The sequence below is a fragment of the Diplodia seriata genome (genome assembly GCF_021436955.1).
Source record: "Diplodia seriata strain FDS-637 chromosome Unknown scaffold_4, whole genome shotgun sequence".
NCBI classification, from domain to species: Eukaryota; Fungi; Ascomycota; class Dothideomycetes; order Botryosphaeriales; family Botryosphaeriaceae; genus Diplodia; species Diplodia seriata.
This window is the reverse complement of record NW_027117311.1, coordinates 615589-627925: the sequence shown is the minus strand read 5'-3', so window position 1 is coordinate 627925 and position 12337 is coordinate 615589. Positions and strand designations below refer to the sequence as shown.

Sequence of the window (12337 nt, the reverse complement as noted above, 5' to 3'; positions counted from 1 at the left end):
GTATCTAAAGTCTCTTTGGTCCCCTAAAAGTCTAGATCAACCGTATCCTACGCATCAATATATGTGATCATGTAGAGCAAGGTATGACCGAACCCCTCCTTGTGCAGTTCTGAAGACGCCTGAGGATTGTAGATGCATACAAAGGAGTTTTCACAAACCTACACGCATCCTCGCTCCCACACCTCCAGCTCTATATTTTTCATTTCGTTGCAGAAGCATATGAAGACAGGCGTCTACTGCATGGCCCTCCTACTTGTTCAAGGAATCTGATCTCTCACCCTCTGCAAGAGCGGCTCTCTTTCTCCCCTCTCCTCCTCTCCACTGTGGGGATATGGCATTCTCAAATACGCACCGCCTTCGATTTTCCTGACTTGCCAAGTGCCCTCCTTCGCCGCATCGTCAAAGAATCGCTGATTCTCTTCAAAGCTCCGGCCACCGCTCTCTGGGAGGTACGCCCACGTCCACAGGCCGGCAATACCGTTGGAAGCGGCGAAGACAAGGAAGAGCCAGTAACGCAGATTGTTGAACATGATGGGGGTCAGGAGCGTAATGGTGAAATTGGCAAGACCCCAGATGATGACGCTGATGGCGGCAGCTTGTGCGCGAGCGGTTGTGGGGTAGATCTCAGTGGGTATCAACTGCAGCGTAATACGGTCAGTCATGATTCTGTCTACCGGGGTGTAGGGAGAAAGGAAGGTAGTTACCCAGACAGTAGCCAGCCATCCAATACCAAAGGCGCCCGTTGCCACGTAAAGTGTAACGATGCCTGGGATGGAAAAAGCAATGGTAGGAACATCAAGAGAGGCTGATTTCCCCTGAGAGTTCATGGCTAGGCCTCCGAAGATGGCAAGGAGAAGGAAGCAGGAAGTCAAAACTATGCTACCGCCGAGCAAGAGTTTGCGCCTGCCAACGGCATCGATGAGAAGCCAGGCGAAAGTCATGAGGAACAAGTAGGACGTGTAGTTGCCCATTGTCAGATATTCGGCGTTTCGGACACCGAATCCAAGCAGCTCGAAGATTTGAGGACCGTAGACGGATACGGCTCCATAGCCAGTAAGGGCCTGCGCATCGTTAGATCTGAGCACATCTCCAACCTAAAAAAAAAAAAAAAAAGGACTTGCGCTGCCTTACCTGGTTGATTTGACACATGATGGTGACCATGGTTGGGTGGAATTGCGCATGACCGGGTGTGATCATGTTGAAGTAGGATACCGGCTGGTCTGCTTCCCGCTCGTGGCTCTCTTTCAAGTCTTCAAACTTCTTCTCGCCGTCTTTGGGGTCAATTTCATGACAAGCCCTCCTGGCGTCCTCATCCCTCCCATGGTAAATGTAGTATCTGGGGCTTTCGGGTAGCAGCTCGATGCATGCGAGAAGGAGGACGGGATAGGCTTGCATAACGATAATGGGAATGCGCCAAGCCCATTGATTCTCCTTGCCCAAGACGACGGTCACGACCAAGTTGATGCCGAATGCCATGCATAAGCCGAAGATGTTCATCTGGAATTCCTGGCCCATGGCTCTTCCTCTCTTCTCGGTCTCGGCCAGTTCAGCGCTGTAGACAGGTATCACGCTGTCGATGCCGCCAACGCCAAGACCCATGATCACACGTCCGAGTAACATGACTGCTAGCGCCTTGCTCATGCCCCCGAGACCGGCGATGAACATGATGAAGTTTCCTAAGCTGGCGGTTGCTAGACACATGAAGATGGCGCGCTTGCGGCCGAATTGATCGGCAAACCACGAGAAGAAGACGGCGCCGACGGAGCATCCCAGGTAGTAGACAGAGACAATGATGCCAACGAGAGGAGAATCACCAGATATGCGCATGCGAGAGAGGTAGTCATTGTTGGTATTGATCAGGGACATCATACCCTTGAGAGTCAGCACGAACAGTGCCGATTGACGACAAGGAACACAAGCTCATACCTGGTCATAGCCGTACAATGCAATGGCGGTGGAAGAAAAGAGCACGACTTGAGCTTGCTTGCTGTGGCTCAGCGACTTGAGCCGCGACCACAGGTACGACATGGTTGCTTAGGGGCGGGGGAAGGCCAATGGAGATGGGTTGGAGAGATTGATGCTCAGATCATGGGCAGGGTCAGAGGATAAGAGGAGGAATGAAGGGGGCATCGGGGAACGAAGCGAAGTCATCACGATAGCGCAGCAGCGGAAACATGGCAGGTGCGACAGGGTGGGGAACACAACAGCCAATCGCTGGGGCCATGACGGCAAGCGCGTAGAAGGCCGCGAGCGAGGCTGGGTCTAGAGAAGGAGAAAAACGAACCTCGATCAGATCCGAAGACTTGTGACCTGCCACCTGCCCGGCCACACGTCTCGCTTGACGTCGGCTGAGAGCAATGACGCAATGCCCCGCGACGCGCCTATCATCCAGTGCTCCGCAATCGCCGTCCCAGGCCTCCACCGGCGGACGCGGACCTGCTTCTCAGCCCATGTCAGAGGGTCAAGCACTTGCCGGGACACTGGTTGCAGCCCTGCATCACAAGACGGCGGGATTGTGCGGCTCATTAGGTAATGCTCGCATGCCGCAGCTTGCTAACAACCTTGGAGAGAAGCACTACTGGACAGCTTACACCAGATGGCTGATGGTAGCAATAAAGCAAGCGCTAGTCATGGTAGCCCGCGAACGGCGCAAGGTCCAGTAAAAGTAGTCCAGCCCGCATCTGTCCGGAGCCTACGTGGGGTAACCGCAGCCGGTCGGAATTCGTGGCCGGCAGCTCATCCTCATCATCCCGTTCAAACCACGCCGCAAGCCTTTCGTTCTGGGTCGTCCAGACGAGGCGTGGGCGGCGGCGGGATCAGGAACCAGAAATTGTACACAGCAGAAGTTGAAAATAGATTTCGAGACGACGAGCGTTTCCCGTGGGCGATCGGCCTGGCATCCCCGCCGAAAAGTGGAGGCCGCCGCATTCACGCCGCGCTCAGGGGTGCCCCTCCACTGCTCAACACCATCCTGCTAGACATCAGGGTCTCGTGTCCGCGCACCAATTGCAACAGTCTACAGGGAAGAGCTCGGAATCCGCCATGGCCGACGACGAATCCGGCCAGCACGTGTCGGCGCGCGACCTGCGCGTCGAGCAAGCTTTCTTCGGGCCCATCATCCACTCCATCACCCCCACCGAGGTCCAGATCTGCCACAAGGGCCTGCTGCTGGTCGGCCCCGACGGCCGCATTGCCCTGTTCCGCGAGCATGTCGAGAAGGCCCAGGTTGCCGCCCTCATCGCCGAGTACGGCACCGGCGCCGGCTCGTCGCGCATCCGCTACCTCGAGCGCGGCCAGTTCCTGATCCCCGGCTTTGTCGACACGCACAACCACGCCCCCCAGTGGGCGCAACGTGGCACCGGCCGCGGCCTGCAGCTTCTCGACTGGCTCAACCAGATCACCTTTCCGCATGAGGCCAAGTTCGCCGACCCGGCCTACGCCCGCAAGACCTACTCGGGCTGCGTCGACGGCTTCCTGCGCCAGGGCATCACGACAGCCTCGTACTACGGCAGCTTGCACGCCGACGCAACCAAGATCCTGGCCGACCTGTGCCTGGAGAAGGGCCAGCGCGCCTTGGTTGGCAAATGCGACATGAACCAGAACGCGCCCGACTACTGCTGCGCCGCCAGCGCCCAGGAATCGCTGCAGGCCACCAAGGACTTCGTCGCCCACGTCCGCGCCATCGACCCCGCCCACAAGCTTGTCACACCGGCTCTGACTCCGCGCTTCGCCATCTCCTGCGACAGAGAGCTCCTGACCGGCCTTGGCGACCTCGCCGAAGCCAACCCCGAGCTCCCCATCCAGACGCATTTCAACGAAGCCGAGGATGAAATCGCCCTCACCAAGACCCTGTATCACGAGTTCAGCAACGAAGCAGACCTGTACGAGAAATTTGGTCTGCTCAACTCCCGCTCCATTCTTGCCCACTGCATCTACCTCGAGGACTACGAGGTCGAGAAGATCGCCGAATTGGGCTGCGGCGTGGCGCATTGTCCCATCTCGAACACGACCATCGGCGGCTTCATGGCAGCACCGATCCGCCAGTACCTGCGCCACGGCATCAAGGTGGGCCTGGGCACTGACAGCGGCGGCGGGTTCTCGTCGTCCATCCTCGATGCCATGCGCCAGGCCTTCATCGTGTCAAAGGCCCGCGAGGTCGCCACCGACGGCGCCGATCCGGCACTGTCCCTCAACGAGACCTTCTTCCTGGCCACGCTGGGCGGTGCTCAGGTCTGCGGTCTCGGCAACAAGGTTGGCAACTTCGCCGAGGGAAAGGAGTTCGACGCGTTGGAAGTCCACACCATGGGAGCGGGCGCGGGCATCATCACGCCCATCGAGGACGAGGACGACCTGGCGACGGTGTTCGAGAAGTTCCTCATGACAGGAGACGACCGGAACATTGCGAAGGTCTATGTTAGGGGGAGGTCGGTCAAGGCATGAAGTCACGAGATATAGACGAAGACGGGCTCAGGCGTAGATGTGATTTGGAGAAATACAGCTACTCGCGCAGGTGCATGCAATTTCTCGTAATATGAAAGCGAATCTTGCGTTCCACGAGGAAGTGGAAGGTGCTTATGGCTGTGCATGCGGAGGAGAGCACGGCCGGTGCCAATCGTGATGTGCGGTGGGTACAGTCGACTAGAATAGGAAGCCGTGCACCACGGGTTACAGAAGAATCTACCCTTTCGTAAGCTGCGAGGCACTGAAGTCTGCTTATCAACAAAGTGAGGCTTCGGCTGTTGATGGAAGCGGGTGCGAAGTCTCGTGTGGGAACGAGCTCGACAAGAATCGGCGTCTTGTAACCCACTATGCCTCGAGGCCGTGGGAACATGACGTCTGGTGCCGATCAGAGGTGCCGAATTTCGTGACAGACGGATGCGCTCCGGCCCGCCTGGCGCTAGCACGCTGTCAGCAGCGGCAGCAGGCACGAAGCCTCATTTTATTTCGAGCGCAACACCACCGACGGCGGCAGTGGCAGCGGGGCAATGGTTAGCGCCGCGAGTGACAGGGGCCGGCTCGGCAGCGGTGCCGCACCGCCACAGCCGCCACGGACTGATGTGCAAGGGACCAGTGACGCACAGAAGCGCCGGGCTCGGGGCCAAGAGAGTGGGGAGATCGCAATCTCTGGCTGGTTCGTCCCCAGTGTTTCATCTTCATTTGCTGCCGGCCAGCCGCAAGCAGCGAAACATCCGCCCGCTCCCTTTATCACTCGCTGCGAGACGCCGTTCTTTTTGTCGTTCCCTTGCCTCCAATTTCCTGCTTGCCGCCGCCCACCCTAAGCAGCACCAGGCGCCGTCCCTCGGCGCGTCCGTCAGCCCTACGCGGCGCATTTCTTTATCACCCCCTTGAGCCTCGTGCCCTGAGCCCCGCGGATTCGCCCGGCGCAGGCTAACGCAGCCTCTCAATTTCCCACCACCGCAGCCTGGCGCTGCGCTGCCTGATCCAGACACGCTGCGCGTTCTGCTCTCATCATGCCTCATCCATCACTCACCATGGCGTCCCCCATGGCATTAGGGAGACGAGACATCGGCAGCACCATTGACGGCGTCAAAGAGTCGTTCAGCTCGTGGGATGCGTGCATGTCCAAGGCCTACTGCAAGTGAGTTGCCGCTTCTTCATTGGGTGGTCGCGACGCGCGCCGCTGATACGAGTCGCAGATGGCCCGTTATTGCTGGCATCGCCGTTGCCGGCCTCATCATCTTCTCGCTGCTGTGGTGCTGCGGCCGCTGTCTATGCTGCGGCGCCGAGTGCTGCTGCAGCTGCCTCAGCTGCTGCAACAAATGTTGCCCAGGACCCCGGAAAGGCCATCGTCGTGTCGAGTCGCCGCCGCCGTCGGCCTTCCCTAGCAACCAGCAGTACCAGTCTGCCCCGCCCATGTACGCCGGCCCCGGATGGAACCAGAACAACAACGTGCCGCAGTACGCCACTTTCGACTCCGGCAATGGCGACAAGAAATTCAACGAGGACGCCCTGCCCGAAATGCCCACCTGGGACACGGCAAAGAGCACCAAGGTCGAGGTCTTCGAGGAGCCCGTGAAGGAGCACCCGGGCGACATGGAGCTGCAGAAGCTGGACATGAAGCCAGGAGAGTCTCCCACGAACAGCAGTGTTGGACCCACCCCGATCAATACCCGCTCGCCCGCGCCGCCGTCCGACTACGGCATGCCCATCCAGCCACAGCCCATTCACCCAGCAACCGCAAGCCTCGCAATCGGCAACATACGCAGTCCCAGCCCGTACCAGAGTGACTACCATGGCGGACCCGACCAGGCCGGTTATTTCAACGGTCCGCCGCAGCAGCCCTACGGAATGCAGGGACACGCTTCCCCGTCGCCGTACCAGGACCAGAACCAGCCTTACGCCTATGCCAGTGACCCTTACGGCCAGAACACCTACGGCTATGACCATGGCGGCGCGCCGTACGGTCAGCAGTACGACACGGCGAGCAGTGTTGGGGGCTATGCGCCAAGCCAGGCACCCACTGGCTACGCGCCGTCGGGTTCGACGCGCTACGAGCCTTCGATGCACAACGCGTACCAGGATCCGTACCAACGTCAGCCTCCGCCTCCGATGCCGCCGATCGATAGAGCCGGCACGGCCAGTCCCTACCAGATGTACGGCCAACCCCCCAGGCCACCCATCGACCGCGTCGGAACCGCGAGCCCGTACCAGCCCTTCAACAACGGCCCCAGACCGCCGGTTGAGCGTTCGGCGACAGGTAGCCCATGGGAACGGTTAGGCGCCAATAGAAACATGTATTGAGAAGGCTGAGAAATGCTCGAAGTCTGTGCCCTATTGGGCTGCAACTGGCGTCGTGTCATCCTTGCAAATCCGTTTCACTGTATCCTTTTCTCATGCTAACCTCATCATGCCGACCCTCGACTTTGCACCAACCTTTCTGTTGTCATTCTCAGAGATCTCTTTACTTTGGTCTTCTCCCGCGATACCCGTTTTGTCCGACAACGCAGCTTATACGCATTTAAGCCGTAGTCGCTTGGTTTCCTTTGACTAGACATTGTTGACGGAACCATTTTTTTTTCTCTTCTTCTGTACCTATTTCTTCTATCTTTTTTTTTCCTGCATAGCGAAGGCGTTTTCCGGCGAACGACAGCAGTTATCGGAAAAACTCGGAACTCAATGAGAGGGAAAGTCAAGATTTCAAGACGCACACCAACAAACCTCCAGTACAAATCGACGCGCGTCCCACGGACGCATTGCAATATGATGGCGGCGCCAACGGAAGACCTAGCCGAGAATTGAGTGAAGAGGGGCCGAGAGAGGGGCTCCCTGTGATTTTAAAAGGGGAGATAGCTATAGCGAGCCGGAGACGGTCCATGCTTCGGATGCGACGCCAGGCGAGAAAGCTTAGCACATCATGCGGTCTCCACCGACCCCACTTCGCCTTAGCCTCCTTTTTTTACGCATTCGCACGCGCCGTACTCGTGTGGAGAGGCTCGTGGCTCGGTGGGCGTGCGATCGCTCGCTTCGAAGGGGAAAATCTTCTCTCTTAGCTATTCTTGGATACCAAATGCAAAAGATGGCCCTCGTCAGATCTACCGCAGGTCCCGTTATGGCAACGTCCCCAATATATCGAATCGAAGCTTTGAAGATGCGCGTCCGACGCCACAGACAAGCGGGAGAGGCCCGTGAGGAGGAGCGAGCAAAAAGCACGGATGCCGTTCATCAGCCACAATCTTGGTTCGAGCTAAAGAAGAGCGAAGCGGTCGGACCCATCCAACCAGCTCCTACCAGGGGATGAACGCGAGGACGACTTCTATTCTTGATCCTGGCGAACGACAACAACCACCCCCCAAAGACCCTTGGATCTGCACATCTCCATGATTTCTTCCCCCTACCCCGTACGCATCCACCACCCCTTCGCTAGCTAGCCAAAATAGAAGATTTCCACATTTTCCCTTCCTCTCCTTCCCCATCATCACCACCCACCCTACTCTCCCTTTCCCTTTCCCCTTCCCTTGCCCCCCCTCACCCCCCTCGCCAACTCCGCCACCACCTCCTCCACCCCGTCCTTCCTCCCCTCGTCCGTCCCCAACGCCGTCTCCTCGGCCACGACCCTGTACACCTCGGCCACGCCATCGAAAATCGCTTTCTTCCCTGCTTCTTCTCCTCCTTCTTCCTCCACGCCCCACCCGCCTTCCGTCCTGAACGTCTCGGCAATCTCGCGCATCTCGCCCTCCCACCGGTACGCCTTGGGCTGCATGCCGACGACGCCGCGGTCGGCGGCGGCGAGGGTGGCGGGGAAGGCGGCGCCGAGCTGGGCGCGCAGCTCGGGCAGGACGGAGAGTTGGTGGGCGGTGGTGTAGGATTGCAGGGCGAGGGCGTAGAAGCCTTTTGTCAGCGCGGCGAAGCTGTTGCGCTTGTTAGTTGGAGCTCGTGTTGTAGGGGGAGAAGGAAAGCTGATTTGAACGTACGAGGCTTTCAGCCCGCTGGCCGGACCGATTTCGGCGGCGAGGTGCTTGGTGTTGAGCACGGCGGCGAGGTGCGGACCGGATGGGGTGGCGGTGGCGTCGCTGATGAGGGAGTAAGGGCCCGAGATGGGGATCGAGGGACGCTTCCACGCGCGGAGGCTCCGGTCCAGCTCCTCTGCATCGTCGTCGATTTGGGGGTGGGCTTCGCTGCCGTTGGTGGAGGAGGTGCTTTCGTTTCCCAAGAACTTGGGCGGCGCGCCGATGATGCCGCCGTCGACGAAGCGGATCCCCGGGGCGCGGGATGCGAGGGCTGCGTCGATGCCGCGGGCGGTGGACGGCGCGATGGCGTTGAGGTCGAGGAAGTAGAGGGGCTTGGTTGACGCTGCGGGTCTGCTGGCGATGGCCCAGGCGTCGACTATGCGGTTGGCCGTGGCGACGGCGTCGCGGGGTGGGACGATGGAGAGGATGTAGTCTGCTTTTTCTACGAGGGCGACGTCTGATGGTAGGACGGTTATGCCGGCAGAGGTGGCGCGGGTGTGGGTTGAGGGACTAGCGGCAGTCAAGAATGTGAGATGTCCCGTCGAGGTTGAAGCGGTCTGCGTCATTTATTGTTCAAACCTACCTTCGACCGACGGTTGTGGTAAGGACCTCGTAGTGATGGGCTTGCAGAAGCTTGGCAACCCCCAATCCCATGTCACCAATGGAGATGATGCCGACGGCGGCTCGCGGAGCAGTGGCAGCCATATTGAGACAGTTCAGTGCTTGACCAGGCCTTGGGAAATTTTTGCTAACAGCTAAGTAATTACAAAGGTGGGAGGAACAGACGCGAGTTGCGGGGAGTCTTGCGTCAGCAAGCGGCGATAGGCGATAAGCTGATAAGATAGCACTGCGGATCTATCCGTGCAGGCACGGGCCACGGGCGGAATGGTTGCGCCTTCATCACTTTCTGGATTGCATTCCGTCTGCGGCTGGCGCCGTGGCACTGTCGCACTTGGTTTGTACCTGGTTGTTTTCGCATCGCTGCGCCTGCTGCTGTTCAACGCTGCGATGCAAGGCCGGCCTGTACCTCATTCCTGCGCAGCATAGTACAAGCAAGCGGTTGCTGTGAAACGAGCCGGGTTTCAATCGGCCTGGCTGCCACCGGCTCCGCCTTCGGACAGGGGCTGTTTCGGGCAACCCATCGTCCCGGAATTCTCGCTGCTGCTGCTCTCTTCGGCCGACGCCTGCTTACGCATACACCGAGCAAGTGTCGCGATGCTGGCAGCCGCTGGTCGTGAAGCTGAGCCAAATGAGCAGCAGACTGGCTATTTGTAACCACCGGAAGGCTGAAGTCCCGCAGCCGGGCGTGCTTTGTAAGAACTGAGTCGTGCTTGGCCATAGCTCCCAGCTGGACCCTTGCTGCGACGCGGGGCAATTATCAACCACCCATTAAACTTACCTCTTTCTTAGATTAAGCGGCAAACACTATATAAAATGATGCGGGCATGGGCATACGGCCTGCCGGTCGCCAGCTGACGAGAACTGCGCCAACGCGGCTGCCTTCGGACTCCCCCACCCGCAACTCCTACGCGCCAGACATCCCTGCATTTCCGCCGACGCAACAAAACGTGCAATCTCACCACCAGCCACCTTCCTTCTTTTAATCTCATTCGCCCGCATCTCAACCTCAACCTCCGCTTCACCCTTCCCCTCCCACCCGCAATTGACCCTCGCAACCATGTCTTCCACCAAAGACCTCAACATCGTCGTCCTGGGCGCCTCCTGGGCCGGCCTGGGTGCGACCCACTACATCATGAAGCACGTCCTGCCCACCCTGCCCACGCGCAACGGCGAGAAGTACCATGTCTACCTCGTCAGCCCCTCGACCGATTTCTTCTTCCGCGTCGCCGCCCCGCGCGCCGTCGCCTCGTCGCAGCTCATGCCCGCCTCCAAATACTTCTTCCCCATCGGCCCCGGCCTCGACCAGTACGACTCCAGCAAGCTGACCTTCCTCGTCGGCGCCGCCGCCGACTGGGACACGGCCTCCCGCACCATCACCATCAGATCCGATGGCAAGGAGCAGCACCTGCCGTACCACGCGCTGGTCGTGGCCACGGGCACCCGCTCGCCCAGCGCCCTCTTCAGCCTGCAGCACGGCAGCTCCGAGGAGACAAAGGACGCGCTCAAGGCCGCCGAGGCCCGCATCAAGACGGCCAAGAGCATCTTCGTCGGCGGCGGCGGCCCCGTGGGCGTCGAGACGGCGGGCGAGATCGGCGAGTACCTGAACGGCAGCCCCGGCTGGTTCTCGTCGGGCCCGCCCAAGAACCAAAAGGCCCTGATCACCGTGTCGACGGCCGACGCCAAGCTCCTGCCCGCGCTGCGCCCCGCGCTGGCCGAGAAGGCGGAGCGCTTCCTCACGCGCCTCGGCGTCGCCGTCAAGAAGAACGCGCGCGTCGAGAGCACCGAGGAGAACAAGGACGGCACGACGACGGTTACCCTGAGCACCGGCGAGGTTTTGACCGTCGATATGTACATCGCCGCGACTGGCGTCGCGCCCAACACCGAGTTCGTGCCCAAGCACCTCCTCAACGAGAGGGGCTACCTCCAGACCAACGCGACTACGCTCCGCGTCGACGAGGCCGGCCCGCGTGTCTTCGCGCTGGGCGACGTCGGCACCTACTCCCGCGGCGGCATCATGGACTTGGACACTTCGGTATGCATATCACACCCCCTCCATTTGTTATATATATTTTTTTTTTTTTTTTACTAATTGGATTCCCGACAGACTCCCGTCGTCATGACCAACCTCTCCCGCGACCTCCACGCCTTCGCCGAGTCCGGCGGCGAGAAGCTGGACGCCAAGGCCAAGGGCGCCGACCGCGAGTACAAGCCCAACCTGAAGGAGACGCAGCTCGTCCCCATCGGCCAGAGCAAGGGCGTCGGCTCCATATTCGGCTGGAAGCTGCCCAGCTTCATGGTGTGGTTGATCAAGGGCCGGGAGTACTTCACCAACATGGGCCCGCCGTTGGTGGATGGCACTAAGTGGAAGAAGGAGAGCAGCTGGAAGAACAAGGAGATGTAGATGTATGGTGTTTCGTGAAAAGGGTGGTGATTTAATGCGAGTTGGGGATTCGAAGGGGTAGATGTGTGTATTGCGGGCTTGGTGAAAGCGGGAGCTGTAGCTTGCAGATTTTTCTCATACCCAGATGAATGTTAATGGATTCTTATTCGTGGAGTTTGTTTCAATCGCTGATTTTGCCAATGGAATTGATATAGCATAATGGATAGCTAAACATGCAGAAAGTACAGACCAAAGAAGGATGTAGCAATCGTCAACAGTAATCTCTGTAGGGAGAAAATGTTAAAGATGTTGTTTTTCGACGTTGTTTCCTCTTGGCCTTCCCAATGCCTACCTCGATTGATACAAGGCAGCGATCCCAGGCAGATATGAACCCTTTCTCCAATGAATCATTCAGGATGGTCTTCAGGATCTGTGGGTCTCGTTCCAGCCTGGAATAGATCCTGCAGCACTCAGGAAATAGCTTCAATCCTGCCTTGGTGATGAGACCTCCGTTCTCTGCCAGCATATCGATAGCGTTTGCCATGAATGGAAAATGCCCTAACATCCTGAACTCCACTAACCGTGGTATTCTCCTCATCAACACGTCGATAGGTGTCCTTTCTTTCCAATCTCTCCCGTTGACGTCGGCACCGTAGTGCAGTAGAGTTTCAGTTAGGACGCCACAGGACAAATGTAGAGGTTTGACGCTCAGGGGATTCCTGTTCCAAAAAGGCCAATCAGAGGTTGCATTCGGATCCTCTCCGTTGGTGAGGAGTAACCGAGATATTTGCAGGAAGTCTTGTGACGTAGCGAATTCAGTAATTTCTTGGACGTCAGAATTAGGAGCCAGGAGGTGTATGAGTGGTTG

At 58.6% G+C, this 12337-nt stretch overlaps 5 protein-coding genes across 5 annotated transcripts; 3 read left to right on the top strand and 2 right to left on the bottom strand.

Annotated features, from left to right (window-relative positions):
* Positions 1–158: 158 nt before the first annotated feature.
* SLS55_004031 (uncharacterized protein) lies at positions 159–2028 on the bottom strand (the record flags this gene model as incomplete). The annotated part of the gene is made up of 4 exons (XM_066775493.1): positions 159–190; positions 353–1094; positions 1132–1872; positions 1927–2028. The coding sequence occupies 4 exons, from the start codon at positions 2026–2028 to the stop codon at positions 159–161; spliced, it is 1617 nt and encodes a 538-aa protein (XP_066633374.1).
* A 1014-nt stretch (positions 2029–3042) lies between these two features.
* On the top strand, positions 3043–4440 carry SLS55_004030 (uncharacterized protein; the record flags this gene model as incomplete). Its single annotated transcript, XM_066775492.1, has 1 exon — positions 3043–4440. One exon carries the CDS (start codon positions 3043–3045, stop codon positions 4438–4440), a length of 1398 nt encoding a protein of 465 aa, XP_066633373.1.
* A 1052-nt stretch (positions 4441–5492) lies between these two features.
* SLS55_004029 (uncharacterized protein) lies at positions 5493–6762 on the top strand (the record flags this gene model as incomplete). The annotated part of the gene is made up of 2 exons (XM_066775491.1): positions 5493–5599; positions 5847–6762. The coding sequence occupies 2 exons, from the start codon at positions 5493–5495 to the stop codon at positions 6760–6762; spliced, it is 1023 nt and encodes a 340-aa protein (XP_066633372.1).
* Positions 6763–7948: 1186 nt separating this feature from the next.
* SLS55_004028 (uncharacterized protein) lies at positions 7949–9173 on the bottom strand (the record flags this gene model as incomplete). The annotated part of the gene is made up of 2 exons (XM_066775490.1): positions 7949–8978; positions 9052–9173. The coding sequence occupies 2 exons, from the start codon at positions 9171–9173 to the stop codon at positions 7949–7951; spliced, it is 1152 nt and encodes a 383-aa protein (XP_066633371.1).
* Positions 9174–10146: 973 nt separating this feature from the next.
* On the top strand, positions 10147–11490 carry SLS55_004027 (uncharacterized protein; the record flags this gene model as incomplete). Its single annotated transcript, XM_066775489.1, has 2 exons — positions 10147–11121; positions 11194–11490. 2 exons carry the CDS (start codon positions 10147–10149, stop codon positions 11488–11490), a joined length of 1272 nt encoding a protein of 423 aa, XP_066633370.1.
* Positions 11491–12337: the final 847 nt, after the last annotated feature.